Below are 23,282 nucleotides of genomic sequence, written 5' to 3'. Positions count from 1 at the left end.
CATTATTATACTGTTACTATTAGCATTACTATTTTACTTTATTTCAATTATTAAACTGTTCTTATCTCAGCCCAGGAGTGTTTCTCACTCTTACTCCTCCAATTCTCTCCCCTATCCCATCGGGGTAGGGGGAGTGAGCGAGCGGCTGCGTGGTGCTTAGTTGCTGGCTGGGGCTAAACCACGACAGTCCTTTTTGGCGCCCAACGTGGGGCTTGAGATAACAACAGATTAATCAGAGTGTATTAAGGAGTCTGTTAACAGTTGCTGGTCACGATATTAGTTCTTCTGATCTGCACCATGTTCTTTTTTTTGCAGCACGCGTTAAAGCTTGCTGTCAGTTTGTGTAGTGTGCTATGCTCTGCAGTGATTCATGATCTTTTGCTTGGGAGGTTCCTTATCAAAGCCCTGACCTTGAGCATTCTTTGGTATTTGGGTTTCATACAGAAGTCACTACTGTACTTCGGGTACTACCTCATAGAGAGAGTTAGCAATTATACTTCTTACCCTGAGAGGCTTGTTGTGGAGGAAATACAGAATGGCACCTTTGCTGCTTTCTTCTATGATGTTTCCTCCTTCATTACAACAACTTTCCTGTATCTTGAACACCCCTGGGCTGTTAAGATACTTCTATTGATAATTCTTGGGAATGTTGTTTCCATTTTGATAAAGGTCAGTAAGCAGTTTAAAAATACCATCCAGAGATCTACCCCAAGGCTGGATAGTTATGAGTGGCAGGGTGTGTGGGATTGTATGCGCAAGTACCTAGGGCAGTGGGGACCTCCAGTGTTTTGGAACTTTACCCCTGAACAAGTGCAGAATCCTGAAGAACTAGTAAAGTATTTGGAAGAAGTATGTTCTCACCCTGGCAACTCCAAAGAGACACAACTCATTGCAACATGCTGGGGACTGGCCCATGCTTATAGAGCCCTGTTTAACACTATTCAGTACCCTCAAGGGAAAGAGAAGGTCTCTGGATCTGATGACAAAACAACAGGCACTGTGGCTACTCCAACCACAGCCACAAGCACTGCAGCTACTCCAACACCCACCACAGGCTCTGTGGCTACTCCAACCACAGCCACAAGCACTGCAGCTACTCCAACACCCACCACAGGCACTGTGGCTACTCCAACACCCACCACAGGTACTGCAGCCACTCCAACCCCAGTGGCAGGCACTGCGGCTAAACCAGAGAACCAACCTGCACCGGTATCAGTTGCCCCTATACAGAAGAAGAAATACACGAGGAAATCAGTTCGTTTAGTAAGGGATGAAGATGAACCAGGGCCATCACGAGAACCAGAGGAGGAAGAACCCATAAATGAGATGGTGACCACCCGATCCCTATCCCTGAGTGAGCTGCGAGATATGCGAAAAGATTTCGGTCGTCATCCAGGCGAGCACATCATCACCTGGCTGCTCCGATGCTGGGATAACGGGGCCAGTAGCCTGGATTTAGAGGGTAGGGAAGCCAAGCAGCTGGGATCCCTTTCCAGGGAAGGGGGCATTGACAAAGCAATTGGAAAAGGGGCAAAACCGCTCAGCCTCTGGAGGCGACTTCTGTCAAGCGTGAAGGAAAGGTATCCCTTCAAGGAGGATGTTTTATACCGCCCAAGCAAATGGACCACCGTAGAGAAAGGTATCCAGTACCTGAGGGAATTAGGCGTGCTGGAGGTGATTTACAGTGACCTGAATGATGAGCGGTTAACCAAAGACCCAGATGAAGTCAGGTGCACACAATCCATGTGGCGGAAGGTGGTACGGAGCGCACCAGCATCGTATTCCAACTCGTTGGCAATACTAGCCTGGAAAGACGACGAGGCACCAACGGTGGATGAAGTGGCTAGACAACTCCGGGACTACGAAGAAAAGCTCTCTTCCTCCCTACGGGCCTGTGTCTCGGCTGTGGAAAAACTGTCTGAAAAAATATGCCAAGAGTTCCAACAACTCAGAGAGGATCTGTCCTACTCCCCACCTGCACGGACCAGTGTCTCAGCCATTAGGAGTCAACGTCCCTATGCTCAAGAGAGAGGATATAGAGGATACACACCACGGGGCACCCTGTGGTTTTACCTGCGTGATTATGGAGAGGACATGAGAAAGTGGGATGGAAAACCCACCTCAACCTTAGAGGCACGGGTGCGTGAGTTGCAAGGAAAAACTATTAGAAAAGGCGGTTCTCCCAGGAAAATTGCAGCTCCAGTTTCCAGTGAGCAGTTCCCGAGACAGAGTAAGAGGGCTAATTTTACTTCCGACCTTGATCAGGGGACTTTTGATTCACATTTACAGGAAGTGAACAACGAATACTGTGACCAGTGTTAGAGGGGCCCTGCCTCCAGCCAGGTGGAGGAAAGGGACAACCGGGTTTACTGGACTGTGTGGATTCGATGGCCTGGAACGTCAGACCCACAGGAGTATAAGGCTCTAGTGGACACTGGTGCACAGTGCACGCTAATGCCATCAAACTATAGAGGGGCAGAACCCATTTGTATTTCTGGAGTGACAGGGGGATCCCAACAGCTCACTGTACTGGAAGCTGAAGTGAGCCTAACTGGGAATGAGTGGCAAAAGCACCCCATTGTGACTGGCCCAGATGCTCCGTGCATCCTTGGCATAGACTACCTCAGGAGAGGGTATTTCAAGGACCCAAAAGGGTACCGGTGGGCTTTTGGTATAGCTGCTTTGGAGACAGAGGAAATTAAACAGTTGTCCACCTTGCCCGGTCTCTCAGAGGACCCTTCGATTGTAGGGTTGCTGAAGGTTGAGGAACAACACGTGCCGATTGCTACCACAACTGTGCACAGGCGGCAATATCGCACCAACCGAGACTCCCTGATTCCCATCCATAACCTGATTCGTCGACTGGAGAGCCAGGGAGTGATCAGCAAGACTCGCTCACCCTTTAACAGTCCCATATGGCCAGTGCGAAAGTCTAATGGGGAGTGGAGACTAACAGTGGACTATCGTGGCCTGAACGAAGTTACACCGCCGCTGAGTGCTGCCGTGCCAGACATGCTAGAACTTCAATATGAACTGGAGTCAAAGGCAGCTAAGTGGTATGCCACAATTGATATTGCTAATGCATTTTTCTCCATCCCTTTGGCAGCAGAGTGCAGACCCCAGTTTGCTTTTACCTGGAGGGGTGTTCAGTACACCTGGAACCGACTGCCCCAGGGGTGGAAGCACAGCCCCACCATTTGCCATGGACTGATCCAGACAGCACTGGAACAGGGTGAAGCTCCAGAACATCTGCAGTACATTGATGACATCATTGTGTGGGGCAATACAGCAGAAGAAGTTTTTGAGAAGGGAAAGAAAATAGTCCAAATCCTTCTGAAGGCTGGTTTTGCCATAAAACAGAGTAAGGTCAAGGGGCCTGCACAGGAGATCCAGTTTTTAGGAATAAAATGGCAAGATGGACGTCGTCGGATCCCAATGGATGTGATCAACAAAATAACAGCTATGTCCCCACCAACTAGCAAAAAGGAAACACAAGCTTTCTTAGGTGTTGTGGGGTTTTGGAGAATGCATATTCCAAATTACAGCCAGATCGTAAGCCCTCTCTATCAAGTGACCCGGAAGAAGAACGAATTCAAATGGGGCCCTGAGCAACAACAAGCCTTTGAACAAATTAAACGTGAGATAGTTCATGCAGTAGCCCTTGGGCCAGTCCGGGCAGGGCAGGATATTAAAAATGTGCTCTACACCGCAGCCGGGGAGAATGGCCCTACCTGGAGCCTCTGGCAGAAAGCACCAGGGGAGACTCGAGGTCGACCCCTAGGGTTTTGGAGTCGGGGATACAGAGGATCCGAAGCCCGCTACACTCCAACTGAGAAAGAGATACTGGCAGCATATGAAGGGGTTCGAGCTGCTTCAGAAGTGGTTGGTACTGAAGCACAGCTCCTGCTGGCACCCCGACTGCCGGTGTTGGGCTGGATGTTCAAAGGGAGGGTCCCCTCTACACATCATGCAACTGATGCTACATGGAGTAAGTGGGTTGCATTGATCACACAACGGGCTCGAATAGGAAACCCCAGTCGCCCAGGAATCTTGGAAGTGATCATGGACTGGCCAGAAGGAAAAAACATTAGAATATCACCAGAGGAGGAGGTGACACGTGCTGAAGAGGCCCCACTGTATAATAAATTGCCAGAAAATGAAAAGCAATATGCCCTGTTCACTGATGGGTCCTGTCGTCTCGTGGGAAAGCATCGGAGGTGGAAAGCTGCTGTATGGAGTCCTATACGACAAGTCGCAGAAACTGCTGAAGGAGAAGGGGAGTCGAGTCAGTTTGCAGAGGTGAAAGCCATCCAGCTGGCTTTAGATATTGCTGAAAGAGAAAAGTGGCCAGTCCTTTATCTCTATACTGACTCATGGATGGTGGCAAATGCCCTGTGGGGGTGGCTGCAGCAATGGAAGCAGAGCAACTGGCAGCGCAGAGGCAAACCCATCTGGGCTGCCGCATTGTGGCAAGATATTGCTGCCCGGGTAGAGAACCTGGTTGTAAAAGTTCGTCATGTAGATGCTCATGTACCTAAGAGTCGGGCCACTGAAGAACATCAAAACAACCAGCAAGTAGATCAGGCTGCTAAGATTGAAGTGGCTCAGGTGGATTTGGACTGGCAACATAAGGGTGAATTATTTATAGCTCGGTGGGCCCATGATGCCTCAGGCCATCAAGGAAGGGATGCAACGTATAAATGGGCTCGTGATCGAGGGGTGGACTTAACTATGGACAGTATTGCACAGGTTATTCATGAGTGTGAAACATGCGCTGCAATCAAGCAAGCCAAGCAGTTCAAGCCCCTTGGGTATAGTGAACGATGGCTGAAATATAAATATGGGGAGGCCTGGCAGGTTGATTACATCACGCTCCCACAGACCCGCCAGGGCAAGCGCTATGTGCTCACCATGGTGGAAGCAACCACTGGATGGCTGGAAACATATCCCGTGCCCCATGCCACCGCCCGGAACACCATCCTGGGCCTTGAAAAGCAAGTCCTGTGGCGACATGGCACCCCAGAAAGAATTGAGTCAGACAACGGGACTCATTTCCGAAACAACCTCATAGACACCTGGGCCAAAGAGCATGGCATTGAGTGGGTGTATCACATCCCTTACCATGCACCAGCCTCCGGGAAAATTGAGCGATACAATGGATTGTTAAAGACTACCCTGAGAGCAATGGGTGGTGGGACGTTTAAACATTGGGATACGCATTTAGCAAAAGCCACCTGGTTAGTCAACACCAGGGGATCTGCCAATCGAGCTGGCCCTGCCCAATCAAAACTTTTACGTACTGTAGAAGGAGATAAAGTTCCTGTAGTGCACATGAAAAATATGCTGGGGAAGACAGTCTGGGTTACTTCCCCCTCTGGCAAAGGCAAACCCATTCGTGGGATTGCTTTTGCTCAAGGACCTGGGTGCACTTGGTGGGTGATGCGAAAGGATGGGGAAGCCCAATGTGTACCTCAAGGGAATTTGATTTTGGGTGAAAATAGCCAATGAACTGAATTGTATAATATTAATTGCTTTATAATACTGTATGTTATCTCTTAACTATATGTTATCTCTTAACTGCATGTTAATATAATAATATAGTAGGTTAATATTAAGTATATAATACTATATATTATGATTGCTATATGCCGCATCAATGGTATTGCAGTAAGAATTGCCCAGCCTAAGGAAAATGAACTTTGATGAAACCATGTTGGAATGAGAACTGACTTCAGCATGCAACAGTCCAACACTGCACACCACCTCTCCTGCTCTGAAAGACTGTGATGACAGATGGAACCCAAAGTCATGGGCTAAATGAACTCAATGGACATTTTAGAGGGATGGGCCATAGACGAAGGGAATGATATCTGTGTGTATATCAAGATAGGGAAAGGGGTGGTGATTAATTGGAACACATTGGAAAGGGGAGGGCCTGTGCATGACGTAGATGGTATAGAATAAGGGGTGGATACTGTCCTGGTTTCGGCTGGGATAGAGTTAATTTTCTTCCTAACAGCAGGCATAGTGCTGTGTTTTGGATTTAGTAGGAGAAGAATGTTGATAACATGCTGATGTTTTTAGTTGTTGCTGAGTACTGCTTATGCTAGTCAAGGACTTTTTCAGCTTCCCATGCTCTGCCAGGCGCACAAGAAACTGGGAGGGGGCACAGCCAGAATAGTTGATCCAAACTGACCAAAGGGCTATTCCATACCATATGACGTCATGCTCCGTATATAAACTGGGGGGGGTTGGCCGGGGAGCAGCGATCGCTGCTCGGGAACTGTCTGGGTATCGGTCGGCGGGTGGTGAGCAATTGCATTGTGCATCACTTGCTTCGTGTATCATTATTATTATTATCATTATTATACTGTTACTATTAGCATTACTATTTTACTTTATTTCAATTATTAAACTGTTCTTATCTCAGCCCAGGAGTGTTTCTCACTCTTACTCCTCCAATTCTCTCCCCTATCCCATCGGGGTAGGGGGAGTGAGCGAGCGGCTGCGTGGTGCTTAGTTGCTGGCTGGGGCTAAACCACGACAGTAGCTGCAACAAAAATTTTAATACAGCTCTGTGAGTGAAATAATAATGTTCTAATTGGGCAACAGTCTTCTTTCAACCAGGTCGCTGGTTTTAACAGTTTAATCTGCAAGTGTCCTCTAAATACACGCTTTCACAATGCTGTTAACGTTTGCCATTAACTCTGCAAAGGAGCAAGGGGATTGTTCCCTTTTGACGAAGGCGTTTCTTGGAAAGTCAGGAAGAAATACGTCCTGTGCTTTAACGTAAGGATATATATTACTGGGTCGGCTGAAAACGCAGAAAAGAAAATGAGAAACAAGCCCTGGTAGCTGAAGTATTGCTTGGGGCTGATTTCTTACTCTATTTCAGAGAGAAGACACGCACACTTTTTCTGCAGTGAAAACTGCTCTTTGGGATACAACTGCAATTTGTTTGTTTGCTAAGACAAAATACATTACTTTCAACTGTGCTCACTAATAATTGCATCACAATAAGATGAAAATAAGATCCCAGCTGTTTCCTGTCATATTATGGTAAACAACATGCTGATATTTTTGGCTGAAGTTACTATCAAGGTTTAATGACCCAAGAGATTAAAATAGTGCATGGCAACAATCTGAATCACTTCTTATAACTGAAAAATAACATCTAGTGGGCTAATGTATACTAATTTTAATGGGGCAATGTTTTTATTTTTTACCACTTATTTTTGACCAACGAAAGCTATGTCTGCAGGGATTTTTTTTTTTTTTTTTGGTGCCGTAAAGGCTTTTTTGTTCTTTTATAGCCTCAAGCTGCCTCCCTAGGATCCACAAATACTGTGTCTCTTCTTGCACTCTTGAGAGATGTTTAAAATTGCAATTCTTCATCCCCCAGGAGGGCTTTAGGCAGCTGGATGAGGATAGCTCTATTTCATTTACTGTTGTGTTCGTTTTTCTTCAGTCCTGAGAAAGTTTTTTTTGAAATTCATTTTGGTGAGTTGATTTAATCCGTGAACCCCCAGGAAGGTTTTATAGCTTTTAATATTAAGCTGCCACACTGGTCTTTGTTTATTCAGGTTGGTGGCTAACATATGAGGTTTAAAGTTTTACCATCAATCATCTTTGGTGTCAGCAGAAACAACTGAAAGCTGAAGTTGCCACACATAGCTCATGTATGCTTAGTCACACGATAAATTAGGAAAAAAAGAAGAGACAACTATTCACACCGTTATAGAAAGTGATGCAAAAAGTAGGGAAGTTATAATTTCACAGGCTACCGCGAGATCTTGTCATAGTTAGGCACTGACTGTTCTCAGAACAGCTAAAAGTTGGGTTTGATGCCCGGAAGAGAAATATCCAAAACGGAGCTTTCCAAACCAAGCAGTCAGGCTTGCCTGGCCCAACGCTTTTCCATAGCATGAGACAAGTTTCAATTTTACTACTTCAAGGAGTCTTCAAGGGGCACAATTCAGTTTTGCAGCTACTCGTTATTTCTAAAAGCTTCCAAAGGATGTTTGTGCGGCTGGGTTAGAAGCAGAAGGGAGCCCAGGACTGATCAGGCACAAGTCCCATTGGCACCGAGCTGCACTGCAGTCACTCTCCTTCCTTTTTGAAAGAAACAACTTAAGCACATCCAGGAGAAATACAGTATCTTCAGGATGATCAGATGCATGTTAGTCCATGGGCTAAGAACAGCCTGCAGGGCAGAGGATATTCTGCTTCTCTTCTATGCTTTGCAATACAGCCACAACCACCCCATATCTTATTCAGGTTCCTGATAAACAGCTCTCCCCTTCTTACTTCCGAGAGCTCTGTAATGCCGGGTTTATCATCCAGAACACACTGGCCCTGTTTCAAAATCCCCATCTCGTTAAAAAAAAAAAAAATTAAAAAAACCCCAAACAATTGCAATCTTCTCCCGATCTCCCAGTTGTAAATTACTTGATTTGAACCAGAGGAACATAAGGAAAATGCAAATGAAGCACTGAAGTATACATTGCCAAAGCAAATGAAGGGACCACAGGAGAGTTGTTGAAGTTCCTTTAAAAAAAATAAATCTTGTCTTGAAGGGCATGAAGTTAACATTTTGTTTATGTCAGATAAGAATCAAAAGGCAGTTCACTCAACTAAGGTGGTGCGGTTTTTTTAGTATTTTAATTTCTGCCTGTTAATAATATCTGTGAAGGATAATAATTCCACGTGTGCCATGAAATACTAGGATAGTGACCAAAAGGCATAATTAGGATCATTTAATTATTATCAAATTTTCTCCACGTTTCAGAGGGAGTAAGATGAGAAAAGTAATTTTCCGTCTCTCTCAAATCCTTTCCTGCATTATTTAAACAACGGTATGTTACAATGCTGTTTAAAAGAGAAATCTCTTTTAAAAGGTTATGCATCTGTTCTGCAATATGCATCTCTGAAGGAAGACGTGAAAGATCCACTGTAATAAATCTGAAGACAGGTTAGGGTACCAAAAAGGTAAAAATAACTCCTTCAGCCTTAGGCAAATCATTTCATCTCAGACTACACTCTCATCCTTCTAAATGAGGATAATAATAATATTGCATAGGTCAACTTCATTCAGGTGATGTGAAGATTGCTGAAGTAATTTTCTGAAAGCACTTTGAAAAGGGCAAGCAAAGGACAAATTACTAGGATGCCATCCCAATTAAAAAAAAAACAAAACCAATCAACAAAAACCCCAAAAACCAAACAACAACCCAAAGAATGTCAAAGTAATGATTAATCACTGCTTGTTTGTGTTTCCCCTAATTGCAGTGACTCCTCCTCTGCTTCTCAGCACTCCTAAACTCGAAGTGAGCACAGCTCTACTCCCACAAAACTGCTACGAGTCTACTTGGGCCCCTTCCTCCATCAGCTGGCCCGGGGGACATGGAGCAACGTCTACAACCCAGGAACCAAATCTGCCGAAATCGGAAATGTCCTTAAACTTCAGATCTCTCAGTGTTCTGTCGTAAGAGAATATTTAATTGGAGCTTGAAATCTTCTCCAAGAATTGTCCCTAATGAAGAGTCAAATGATGTATCCATTTTTTCAGTGAAGAACGAGGCCCGAACATTTGTTTTTTCACAATATATTCACACACGAATATCCGCTGCTTTTTAGTCCACATCCTCTCTTATTTCAGGCAGTGGGAATTTCTATTCTTACTGTGAACCGTACGTTGAAATATGGTTCTTCCAGATTTAGAGAAATAGAATGCAATTTGATACAAATGTTCTCAAGTTCTTAAGAAAAGTAATGAATGCCATAAATTGCATGAATTTGGCTCAGCTGAAAACAGTAACCAAGCAAGATCAGCTGAGCAAGTTATTTTGTCAAGTGTACACCATGTTGTTCTCCACAGAGAAAATAGTGCTGGAGAACCTCCTCTGTTCTGACAGTTTCAATAAAACATAAATTGGTGGCATAGCTGTCCTCTTTGTTTTTCTGTCTTTAGCTAGTAAACCATCTGAGTGTCCAAAACATTTTTGCCTTGTTGTTTTACTAACCCACGGGGACCTCCAGTTACGGCGAGCTGCGAGCTGCACACTGAGCTTTCTGCTCTAAATAGCTTTTTTTTTTTTCTCCGACCTGCATCCAAGAAGCCTTATTACTTCAGTGGCTTGTATTTCAATATCTTTTTTTTCTTAACCAAGATCTCCCACCTGGAAAATCCTCTGTTTGTAGTTAAGCAATACGAGTCTATATAATTCATAGCTGCAAAGGAAGGGAAGGCAGGCAAAACTTTTTGAAAAAAAAACACCAGTGGGCTGCATATGGCAAGAACAGCATTCTTGGGATTACGCGAGTTGGAGGGGAATAAAAGCTTTCACTGTCAACACCATAGAACAACCAGGAATGTTGTGGCTAGAAAATTCGCGCTGTTCTCTCAACCTCCCCCTCTCCAGGGCTCCGCTATTGTTCCAGCTGGGATTTGGAGGATCCCCGACTTCTTTCCCCCTCCTTCCAAATGACTCATGGCAGATGCCATCTTTGTCCCCGAGCGCTGTTTCCTTCAGCTGCTGTCAGTGCCGGCCGGAGAGGCCATCGCTGCGCCAGGAGCAGTCCTCCCCTCCGCGGGACGAAGGGGGCTCGGACGCGGCTCACGCCCCCTGACCTGGAGGAAGGAACAAAACCTCAACCAGCGCTGCTGGGCCGAAGCTGAAAACACATGGTGCTCATTTCTGGCTCTGTCGAGTCCTAATAGGCTATGAAGATAACTAAGTCTGAAATAAAGCTATAAGCATCTTTGACACCACCGCTGGAATGTATTTATGTATTTCAGCTTTACATTCCAGCACGTGTTACCTTCTATATAATCCTTTCCATCCTGGGCTGGTTCAGCGAGTCAAGGTTTCAGTGTCTGATACGCGGAGGTGCTGAGTGCTTGCTAACGACAGGGAGACCTGACAAAGCTCAGCAGCGTGCAGGATGAGGCTCCGTATCTTCACACTGACTGTGCGAACAAGCAAACCTTTGTCGATAATGTAGCTTCTTTAACTACCGCCATTTCCCCTCTTTCAAGAACAAAAAGTCTAATCAGCACCTCAACTGGAAGACAAGCTGCCAGGTTTGCAACGCATCAGGGTTGGTTAGTCTGCTCAGCTGTGGGCATGGGTGAGGACTGGTCGTGGAGGAGACGGCCACTGCTGCGCTTCCCGGATGGACGTCTGACGGACGGCATTTTGCGCTGATTAAATTGCAAGCGAAATACCACTTTAGAATTTAAATTGTGTTAAAGATCAGCATAAAGCTGGCCTTTTGCAGTCCTTTTTAGCTCCATCCAGGCACCTCATCACCCAGAAAAAATGAATGGGACAGTTCACTAATTGAGCACGCATCGCTGAGAGCCCGCACTGGAGATGAGGTGTCTTCTGCTCTTCTCTTCTGTCATCCGACTGGCTCCTCCATGCATTGACATTTCTTCCTTTTTTTTAATTCCCTGCATTAAATACCAGCATTATTGTCCCTTGTAGTCCTACTTTAAACACTTCTGAAAGAACAAAATTCCCTTAACTGATAATACACAAGCAAACCACAGATGCTTTAAAATGATGTGCTGCTCTCTTAAAAGAAAGATCTTTTCCTCATTCACTACTATTTAAGACAAAGAGCTAGAAAACTGACATTTTAAAATACTCTCTAATTCCTGCATGCCGGCATATGCTTCTATTCTTTTTTGGTAAAAATTTTCTTTTTCCTTTTAACTATTTTTTTCTGTAGTTTCTGTTTTACTGTCTTTCTCCAGCTGGCCACTTCATTCCAATAATTCATTCTGTTCTGTGAAGTAGGTATATATTTGTGTATTTTCCAGTTGTGTCTGATTACCAAAGCTAACATTTGATCGTTGACTTCCACACGTACATCATCATCTACCTCTTTTCCCTTTGACAGTTGCACAGTTGGTGAGAGCCTTCTCTCCCGCAGTTCCTGCCATATGGAGCTCCTGGGAACTTTCAACTCCATTGATTTCCAGCTCCTTTCAAATCCCACCTGCAAATCTGTTTTTCTGTGCTTGAATCTCAGCTTCTATCTCCTTCTGCTAATCTGAAACTTCATGCTATACAGTATAATTTACTATATTCGGTTTAATTCTGCATTCCTTTCATAGTAGGCTGTTAAAGAAAATGCTGTGCGAAATATCAGATACGTCAAATGCAAAGTTATGATTTATTCTAACAACCTCAATCGTAATGAAAAATTGGGGGAGCGCTTTTGTATCAAAGTGATTAATGAATATATCAATGGAATCGCATGTATGGTAGACACTAACCAACGTAAAAGTGGTAGAATCAGGCTCCAAATAATGTGAGTAGTCATTTTATGGTACCTTTGTCAACACTGCCATACAGGGGCAGCTATATCCATGAAAGGTCCCTTATAGAGATATAACCAGAATCAGTCTGATTCTTCCCCAACAGCCAGGGAAGTCTGGGAAGAGCACACCATCCTGAGAAATGGGTGTCTTGGTCTGCGTACGCCAAACAGCCCGACTAGTGCGCCCTCGCTTACATCAGATTCTTCACTGCTTCTATGTGGCTCTCCAATATCCCCTTTTCAATAAAAACGTTTTAAACCTGAAATTTGTTCACCATATGTAGTTAGAAAAGAAATCTTCTGTTGCGCTGCCTGCAGACATTGAACCAGCAGATTTTCAGGTGCCAGCCTGTGGGGAGCTACGCCCCTCTGGCTGTTTGTCTCCTACATTTTTCACAATATATATATACATATATGAAATGCTTTATGGGAGGAAAACAGCTGAAGTACGCAGTACCCTCCTGAGCCCAGTGCTTGGGGTGTCGGCAGAGCAATGGATGGACAGAAGCGAATGGGCAAGGAGGAGAGGAGCCTCCAGCCTCGCGGAACTGCAGAAAAACAAGCGCTCTTCAGATACAGCCTCTCCTGTCCGCGCCGGTCACGTACAGGCACTGCAAGAACTCTTTTAATGTGACAATATTTGGTGTCGCTGTTCTTGAAAGCCACAGTGGAAACTTCTTTCAGATTCGCACTTTCTTCCCCACGGCAGCAGAGGCTGCTGCGCCCCGGTGCCAGCGCTGCCTGCCCAAGGGGTTAAGCGCCTGGTCCGCAGGCAGTGACAGTGCAAGGGCTGCTCTCTGTGAATCACTTCTGTGGTTAAGATCATTCAAATCTAGACTAAGCTTCCCATTTCTGTGGGAGCAGAAATGGGTCTCTGGGGGAAAATTTTGGAAGCGTTTCAGTGACGTGGGTTGAAGCAACCAGAGCAAATGGCAGAATTTCATCACTACCTCCAGTGCGTGCTGTTTGTTTCTCAGTTTCCTAAGCGCTCATCAGCTCTGCAAAACAAAGGCTGCCTAAATCCTCCCCACCTGCAGCTGGTCACAAAGCAAACTCTTGTATACACCTAACCTAGAGCTTATTAGCCTGGTTTTAGATGACTCTAACCTGTTCTGAGAAAGACAACCCTTTGAGAAAGTCTGGGAATTCAAGGCAGGGGCCCCAGGAGCACTGCCTGGCTTTTGCAAATATCTGGGGCACCTGAGCTAAAAGTTCTGTAACAGGAGAGAGGTTGGGTTTGTACCAAACTTCCTGCAGTGGTTCACCCACCTCCAGATGGAGGAAACTCCACTGCTTCCACGTGATTTTTCCAGATACAGAATCATAGATTCATAGGATGCTTTGGGTTGGAAGGGACCTTTAGAGGTCATCTAGCCCAACCCCAATAGCAGGGCAGGATGACGGAAGTGAGGGCAAAGATTTTCAGTGAATTTATCTGATTGCATTTAAAACTCTGTGATACCTTTAAAAATAGATCTGAAAAGAAATATGGACCAAAAGCCCTAAACTAAATGGGTATTAATATTACTCAAGTCTTCCAGCCGTCGTTGTATTAAGAACTATTTGGGACCCACACCTTGGACATAGGCATACATTGCTCATCTCTGTCTTATTGTTCCTTTACTCACAGCTCCACAAATCTGCAGGCAGTAGCACTATTCCCATCAAGGAGAAGGTGTGGCAAATGTTAGAAGTTCTCTGTGCTACACGGCAGCTAAAATTTCAGAACGATGCATCACAGCATTCATCTGAGAACAAATATATTTAGTTGGCATGGAAACAGTAAGTTAGAGTGAATGTGGTAAATATCCAGCAGTCATAAAAAATTGAGCAAGTCAGAACGATAAACATTAAACATGAAAAATTGCTGAATGCTTTTGAATCAGCTCTTTTACAATTATCACTCCTGTTTTCATTTGAACATGAGTGAAATCCACTTAACAAACTAAGCTGTTCCATTTTATTCCAAATACTTCTACAACATCCTTATTCAGATAACTCCTTTCTCCCTTTTTTATAATCTATTTGAGAAAAAAGAAATTAAAGGGCTGGAAATCTACATTGGTATTCTCCTTCATTTCCTCAGTAATCATGAATTGAACATAATTGATTTTCTGTCTTCAGAGAGTCTCTCTCCTTTAAGACTCTATTTGTGACTTGACTGTTTGGAGGAGTATTCCTACGGTTTGAGTACCTATAGTGATGCTACTTCAGTTGTTTGTGAACACGAGAAACTTTTTTCGCTCTATTATCCCCAATTAGAAATTCTACATCATACTCAATCCACCCCTATAGTTAAAAACATTAGAACAAGGAATGAAAAGAACAGAGTTGTTTTTCTGAAAAAGTTCTTGCATGTAATTCTCAAAAGAGGGATTCTCGGAGCTTTTTAGTGTACTGAGTTGGGGTGATTACCCTTACGAAAAGGAATTTGAAATGAAACGAGGTATTCCAAAAAAATCTAGGTAATACAGCAAGACGATCACTACCATTAATTTTCATACAGGCCCCAGTTCAGCAAAATTTGTTGCATATGCCTAAATTCCCGGATTCATTAAGGCACACGCTTAAGCGCTCAGTGATGTGCGTCATTTTTAATTACACATCCACAGGATGTAAAGTCTGCTGTATGAACAATTTAGATTTTTTAACTGTGACTGACAACTGCACAAAGCCATATGACTCAAGGAAGAGAAACACCTTCAGTAGAATGAAAGCTCTTTCTATCAGAAATCTTGTCTTACGTTAGATCTAGGCACGTATCAGAGACAACCAAGTGATACACCACAAGAGTATACGATACAGGAACATAACCTAAATGGGTTTAGTTGACAAGAAGCCAGTTGCCACAGTTACATATTACTGAGATATAAGAAACTTCAGCATTGGAAGTGTTCAAAAAACGGGTAGATGTGGCACTTCGGGACATGGTTTAGTCTAGTCTACCCTTGATTGGTTTAGTGTGGATTTGGTAGTGTAGGTTCATGGTTGGACTGGATGATCTTAAAGGTCTTTTCCAACCTAAACAATTCTATGATTCTATGATTGCTTTGCAAGGAAAAGGTTTGGATGCACCAAAATTTCCTAGGAACCTTCCTAGGTTGTAACTTTCTTTAGTTACTGGTTAATACTGCTTTAACTGCCTTGGGACTATATATCAAGAAACCTATATAAAAATATGAATATATTAAGTGTCAGTTACACGTTATTTACTGCTAGTTTGCCACTTTCCATGAATAGAATTACATATGTCTCAAGAAGTTGGACATCCGATTTTTGAAGGAAACATCCAGCATTTTGAGATGAAGTTCTGAGACTCCAATCTAGAAGTAATATTACTGAACACATGGAGCATTGTCCTAGAAAAGCATGCTTAGCAGAGACAGGACAACCTTTATGGAAAAGATAAAATTATTCAGGTTAGTCAAAGTGGGAGAAGTTCCCAGGCACTTTTGACAAATGTATGTTCATCTGCATTGGAACGCATCATTCAGATAACGTTGCCATACCACAGCACTGATGAAACAACACGGATATAACGTGATGGCATCTGCTCACACTGTAAAGAGGATCGAAAAAGTGAATGGGAGTAAACACAAGTTCATACAAGAACATGAAGTATCGGAATGAAAAAGCTTCTTAAAAACAACAGCTCGTCTTCAACTGCAGTGCCACGCTCGCCTCTAGACAGCTCAGGGCTTGCCATCAGAGTCCTTCTAACATATTTCCCCCCCTTATTTACAGGATAGTTTGTCTCTCTGGATAATTATAATAAAGAAAGGTTAACTCTGTGCGATCACCAGCGGGTTATTGTAACAATGAGTTAAGCTTCGTGGATCTGTCAGTCACTTTTAGAGACTGAAGAGTTATAAGAACATTGCACTGAAAAAAAGACAAACATGGAGCGCTAAGATACCACCCAACAAGCCATAACGAGAAACAGCTTTTTATTTTTAATTAAAAGCACAACAAAATGTTTTTTCATGTTTCATTCATTTGTTTGTTGTTGTTATAGAATCAAAACACAAGATTTTTCCTTTTAATGAAAAACAGAAGCTGTTTAACCCTCTCTCCTCCTTATTTATAGACATGTAAAAGCTCAGAAAAGTGGCCTTTGTAATAGCGCCAGCGCGAATTTTGATGTTTTATGCAATTCCGATTCAGACAACATTTGGTAAAAGCAGAAAGCAAGTTCTAAGTTACTGCCTTAAATATTTCAACTCCCTGATCAGCTCATGAGTCGTTAGCTACTGTTAATACTTGATGAACACATTTACAGGTAGCCTGGCCAAGACATAATAACTGGAAATATGTCAGAGCTGTCATTTTTACATTTTTCTTCTGGAGAGAGAAGCATAACTAATGGATTAACCAGTCACAGAGAAGACGCACTAACAACTTTCAAAATGTTTGTCTGCAAAATAGACCAAAGCCACCTAAACAAAAACATCCTCAGTGGCTCCAGCTTCTTCAGAGAGTCCCAACGGATGAACGGCAGAGACAAGACATTGATGAACTCAGAGAAGAGCGTTACCATCAGTCTGCCAACATATTACCACCTTGCAGGAAAAGCTCTAAGCTGGATGGTGCAGTGTCATTTAAATGACATTTCTGTTCCATTTATACTGGGGAACAGGCCATTACCAGCTGAGCTAGTCCTTCAGTAATTTAGTGTGGACAGGATAGTCCTGTAGGTAGGTTTGGACCAGGTGCTCATGTGAGAAAAAAACCCTGAAGGCAGAAAGGGGGGACCATTCTGTGAATCTGTATTTCTAGCCTTCTACCTCTGTATTTCACAAGTCATTTTTTTTGTTTCTTCTGGATCCTCTCTGAAAACAGGTCAGGAGAAAAGGAAAATGGCAGTGGCAAAGATTAAAGAAAAAAATAAAAAACCTAAGAGATTTGGAAGACGACTCTCATAGCGTGCAGGCCGGTGCTGTTCCCTGGGAGGGACAACCATGCACCAAATAGCTAATTTTCCTCCTTCTTTTCCAGGAGACTTTTTGAAGCCAAAATGCAACGCTTGTAGGCCAAGTCACTCATTGCATCAAATTCCTCTGATGCTGCAAGCACTGCAGCTAAGGGTGAACCTGGCCTGATATCTAGATTTGGGAGGCAGAGGGGGAAGAGAGCAGAAGAGCTGATCACCGACTCTCCTGAGAGGAAATACATGAACGTAAACACCAAGGGTGAACGAGCGTTCCCACATGGAAGTAGGATGACAACAATTGGGGAAAAATATTTGAAGTTAATGATTATTACTCTTCTACAACCACCCCAACCTGCTCTTCCTGCAGGTATAGATTTAGAAATGCTTTACATAGGACATATGTTATGGATAAAGTTCTCAAATGCTGCTGTTAGAAATCTGTAAATTCGTGTGTGACTCAGATATCTAGCACCTGTACATTTTCCTGAATACTTCAATTTAATCTGGTTTGAATGCAGATCATTGACTTTCCATTTCAATACTACGTCTGTAAACACCATACACCGTTTTGCTTGAAGCACACTAAATCTCTGATTTCACTGAAAGTGTCCAGAATAATTTTAGCACCATTAATCATATGGAACTGATTGCAGACAACATGCTAGGACAATGAATGCCTAAGATCAGGAATAAAGCTTATTTTTAGCTCAGTTATTGTCCAATTATAATTCCCTTCATACACACCATTAAACAACAGGTTAGAATAGTCTCAGAAACCTCTATTAAAACAGTCTAGTCAGTTCAAAATAAATGCATCATTTAACAGCTAGAATAGCTGAAATACCAACTTGAAATAGAGAGCATGAGATAAGTATTTGCCTGTAGGGTTCAGACAATTTAATTCTCTTTTATTACCAAAAAAACAGAGAAGAAAGCTAGCTGAAAATTTTGCAGGAAAATATGTGCTTTTGCTTTGAAGCAAGATATTATTTTTAAACATCGAATCTCCCTGCCCAAGGGAAGAGGGCTGGGGGGGACAGCACCCGGTACCTGCTCATGGGTCTCCAGCTCCCTGCGTTGCAGCTTCTTCTCTGCAGCCCGCGCCTGAATGCGGTAACTTTCTACTTCGTCTTGTAAGACCTGAAACAATACCAACGGGTGCAAAACACACGTGAGAAACACGGGATGGCAGAAAAACTTCTAGGTAATGTCGTTCAATGAGCTGATTAAGAAAACAGTGCAGTATCAGTACAGCTCTTCAGCTACCGTTGCTCCCAGCCGTCCGTGATAGCTGCTAAGACGTGACAGACCTGCACAGGTAGGACCATTGACTGAACAGGAGTACTTAAATCCTAGTAGATCTATCTTGTTATAGGCTACAAGTATTCGTACTAAAAATGTAATAAATAGCCTCAAAGATTGAACGGGAAATAGAAATGTTGCAATTGCAACAACTGCATTTGCATTTGCAATTGCAAATGTCTCAGATTTCTGTTATCATCTGATTTGTACAACCTGTGCTTCCCAGGAACACTTTTGCAGTGTACCAATAACTTTTCCTTTAAGCCAGAAGAATAATCCTCTCTCTGGAAAACGATGTCTGGAATTTGCAGTGAAAATGTATTCCATATTATTGAAATGGGATGCTCGCCGAGATGAGGGGCTCCCCTCCCACCCTCTAGTAAAGTCTAGCATGTGATCTACAAATGAAGTATAAATGGCAATAAATAAAAGGAATAATATGATCATGTCACTTTACCACAACCATCCAGTCTTTCTTTAGTTCAGAAATAATCACTACTAAATCAAGCTCTTAAAATGCATTGACAAATTTGTTTTGTCATTATTGTTCTTCGTATATATTTATTTTTATTACGGCAGTCCCTCAGAGCCTTGATCTTTTTGTTATATGCTGAACAAAAGAACAGTCATGCCCCAAGGAACTGATAGTCTATGTTATTTCTAACAGATACACACCAAACAAACAATACAAAGTTTCAAAGATTTTTTTTAAAGTTTCCTAGTCATTGTTGAATGTTTGAATACACACTTAACATTTACTTACACATTTACTAAAAGCTTAGTTATGTTGTCAGCTTGAATAAAGGCATTGTTAACTGCAAGTGCTGACTTGAAGCAAAGTGCACAATGTGGATGTTAGATTGACATCAACACAGAGGGGGCCGGGGCAGCAGAAAGGGAATATTTTGAGTTATCTTTTGTATGCCAGGAAATCAGGGCATTGCTACCCATCAGCTGAAAAGCGTGGCACAGAGTCAGGGCTGGACCTGGGAAGGGACTCGCACTGGAGATACGCTATAAACGACGCCGAAGGTGCCTCCAGTGTTGCTTTTTTGAAAAGCTGAGCTGCACACAGACCTTCTGCAGAGTGCCCTGGAGAGACCAACGAGTCCATGGACACCTAGTGCGCTTTGCAGAACATACGACACGGTTAACATTTGCTTCCTCCAAGCAGAATACCCGTACATAAATCAGGATCATTAAAAGTACTCGCAGTGCAGAGATTTAACAGAAAAACCCCCTTGCTCTTTTCCACAGCACTGAAATACTGTACTCTCAAATAATTTACAGGATAAAATTGCTATTGAGATAAGATAAGAGGACTACTTATGATAGATCTTGCACATTGTTTTGAAGTGATGCCAGGCATTAACTTTAAAGTCTTATAGCTATAAGACTATTACATGTTCTGATGCCAAAAAATTTAACCAGACCCAAGCATGAACTTCAAATCTGCCCAGGGACTTTTATCCTATCACCATTTCTGAGAAAAGTTGAAATCCAGGCTTTGGATAACCGGTCTTCAATACTCAACAAGTCTTGCAGTACCAGGAATTTGCAATAATGTATTGAAATATATGTGTGAACCGTAGGCTTTTTGTTTTCTTTTTGTACATCTAATTTTGTAAGGTAAAATACCAACAAGCATACTTTGATTTAAAAACTAAAGTGATCAGGTCATGCAATGTAGAAATGTAATAAGGAGCAGAGCCATTCCATGTATCAGAAAGATCACCAAAGACCCAATTAATTTGACAAAGTCCTGCCATAACTCCAAAGTGTCCGGACATAACCAGTACAGGACAACTCCCAGGAACATTCACAGAGCACGTTTTGGATAAACTACAAAGTATGACGCGTCTTCTCCTGCTGTTTCCATGCAATCAGCTTATACAGTCCAAATAGCTTGGCATGGTGAAAAATAAGGAGGGAGAAAACCTCGCTATACATCAGACGTCCTACCTGGACTCCTTCCTGGTGCTCAAGGGCAAGTTTTGCTCTTTCACAGGACTTTGAAGATGGTCAAGAGATAGCACGTATACGTATGAATGTGTATGCGTATATATATGTACATATTTGTCTCAGAGAACAGATTTAAATCACACTCCATCACACAAATCTGCAAGTACAGAATACAAAACAGGATCTCAAATTGTTCCTGGTAAAGAGAGCGACCACATGGTGGCAAAGAAGAGAACTGGCGTGAGTGTTGCTGTTTCCTTCCTTAATTTCTCCATCTTTACTTTTCTTATTTACAACAAACGAACATATTTTGCAGAGCATAAAATGAGACGTTCCTTTAAATCTGAGGGTTTGCAATGCATCTTAAAGTAATTTAATTTGGGAAATGCAGATAACACTGTCTCTGTTAGGTCCACCTACTCTAGATAGCGTTTGCCAGCGTGGAGCGCACATATTTCATTTCATTATGAGAGCAGACAATGTCTTAAACAAGTATAATTTAGAAATAAGGTATTTTTACTATAGCCTATAAGTGTAGCAAACTATCAAGTCTTGTAATTATCCATTCACTGATTGTCCAAACCAGAATATACTGTATGAGTTTAAAGACTTTTCCAATCACAAAATAACTGGCTGTTGGTACGTTTTGCATTGGGATGGCAGAAAAAAAAGACTGTGATCCTCTGTTCGATCATGAATACCTCTAATTTGACCATTTTTGGACTATCGCTGTGTTGCATAGCAGCTCTCCTACCAGCCACTTTGCAGAGTCTGGTTTTGTGTAGAAAGGATGTTCTGTGAGTAATTAATGTTCATTTGGGTATTGCAGCTTTCCTATCAGCACAAGGACAAAAAAGTAAAACCAAAAGAACAGTATTTGATCAAAGCCATGCAGAAAAAAAAGGGTAACATCAAAATCTCATGGTTGCTGTAGATTCCTGCATATGATTAGCTCTGAAAATAGTAATTAGACTTAAGCAAGTTTGTTGCCCATGATTTTAATTTTCTAGGAGGAATCGTGATGGATGTCATGAATAATGCGCCTTTTTGAAGATCACACTGAAAATTCTCTCTATTGTCAAAAAGCTTCATATGCAGTGGCCAGAGCCTGAATGCTGATAGCTGCTTCTGAAGCTACCCAGTACCCTCAAATCTTATTCTGTATCTGACAGAGAAGCTTTTGTCACGTAGAATACTCTTAAAAACAGCAGATGACTTACCCCAGGTACACCACAGAACATCTCTTTTGTAAAATTAAACAATGGCTTTTGTTTTGTTTTGTTTCAAAATGCAGTTTTTATTCTGCAGCTTCAAAGTGTCAGATTTTGCCCAAAGAGTAAGAGAGCTTATGTCTAATAACTGCTGAGATGAAGAAAAAGGGATAAAACCCATAAAAACCAGGCCGATTTTGAAGTGTCCGAGGCTTTTTTCCCTGAACAGAAAACAAAGCCTAACTTATTTAGTTAAATTTTTCCAGGTACAGAATTAATCCCCGTCCCTCAGCTTTGCTAAGTTGACTTACATCACTGTTATAAAGACAGCATTTTTTTTTCAGTTAAACCGGCTTTCAAATGCCATGTAAACATGTTTGCTGTTGAAAGTCTACACCATACCTGACCTTGGAAGTGCTTTGTGTTGGCCTGAGAACAAAGAAATGAAATGTTTTGCTTTCCAGCCCAGATATCCTACACTTTGAAAAGCACTTAAAAATGTAAATGAGATAATAAGCTCTACTGCAACAATGTGGGTGAATTACAGCTGTATGAAAGGAACATTCATTTGATTTATTTATAAAAATGGAAAGGAGCCTAAAATAAAATCATATTGTAAATGTTTTGGTCGCATACAACGTTGAGAGACACAAGAAAAGGGAAAAGTAATGGCTTTGAGACTACGCCACTGAAATATTACGGTCAGATTTTGGGACCTCAAGTGGAGCTGGTGGACGAGTCCATCATTGTCACTGTGATACACGAAACGTTTGGGTACTGGCCGAGACGAAAGGAGAAAGGAACATCTGAGCTGCATTTCTGGGTAGGCATTTTTTTTTTTTCCTATTGTTCTATTTTGGCTTGATTATCACCAGCAAAATTGTTTAATGACGTTTATTTCAAACCTAACTCTGCTCATGGTAACTTGGAGCACTTTGGAGACAACAGAGTAGCAGCTGTGGAGTTAGTGCAGAGTTTGGCCTGGGCGGCTCGCAGAGATGTTGGGAGGATGCACGAGATCGGAGGAATTCAGCCCGACTTCTGGGTGCCAGACTGAGGCTACAAAAGAGTTTGTTTGTTTGTTTGTTTAAAAAAAACCCCAAACTTGTAAAGCCTATAGTTTTGACATGGAGCCACAGGGAGACAAAAAGGTACGATGCCAGCATTACAAAATCCCTTTTCAAGGGAGGAATACATTTTTGGCATTAGTTACAGGGCTTAATCTAAATCAACTAAAAGCTGGTAAGAGAAAGAGTTCTAAGAATCACAGGAACAAGTATGAAATGGGAATATATGAAGGATTTAGTCTTTAATATATGAAAACTGATTTGATTATCCTTTAACCACAGGATATTTTAAAAAAGAAGTGTTGGATTCTCTGAAAGAAAATTGAGTTCTGGAAGAATTACATAAGCAGAAATCATTATTATTTTTAATTACTTGGTATTGATTATTACTGTGAAGATACTGTATTTACAAAGGTGTGACATTTTGCTGCTTCAGCCTGAAATAATGTCCTACTTTTGGTGTGTTCCTGAGAGTAGACA

The 23,282-nt window shown here is 42.4% G+C and overlaps 1 protein-coding gene across 1 annotated transcript in view; it reads right to left on the bottom strand.

The window, feature by feature from the left end:
* Positions 1-23,282, bottom strand: part of CEP112 (centrosomal protein 112) — a 182,915-nt gene that overhangs the window by 6,701 nt on the left and 152,932 nt on the right. Inside the window, exon 24 of the mRNA XM_075719938.1 lies at positions 18,311-18,400. Within this exon, the coding sequence (XP_075576053.1) occupies positions 18,311-18,400 (90 nt within the window). The remainder of the gene's footprint in view (positions 1-18,310; positions 18,401-23,282) is intronic.

This window comes from Pelecanus crispus, chromosome 12 (assembly GCF_030463565.1).
Source record: "Pelecanus crispus isolate bPelCri1 chromosome 12, bPelCri1.pri, whole genome shotgun sequence".
NCBI classification, from domain to species: domain Eukaryota; kingdom Metazoa; phylum Chordata; class Aves; order Pelecaniformes; family Pelecanidae; genus Pelecanus; species Pelecanus crispus.
The sequence above is the reverse complement of the archived record's forward strand: the minus strand, read 5'-3'. Positions and strand labels throughout refer to the sequence as shown.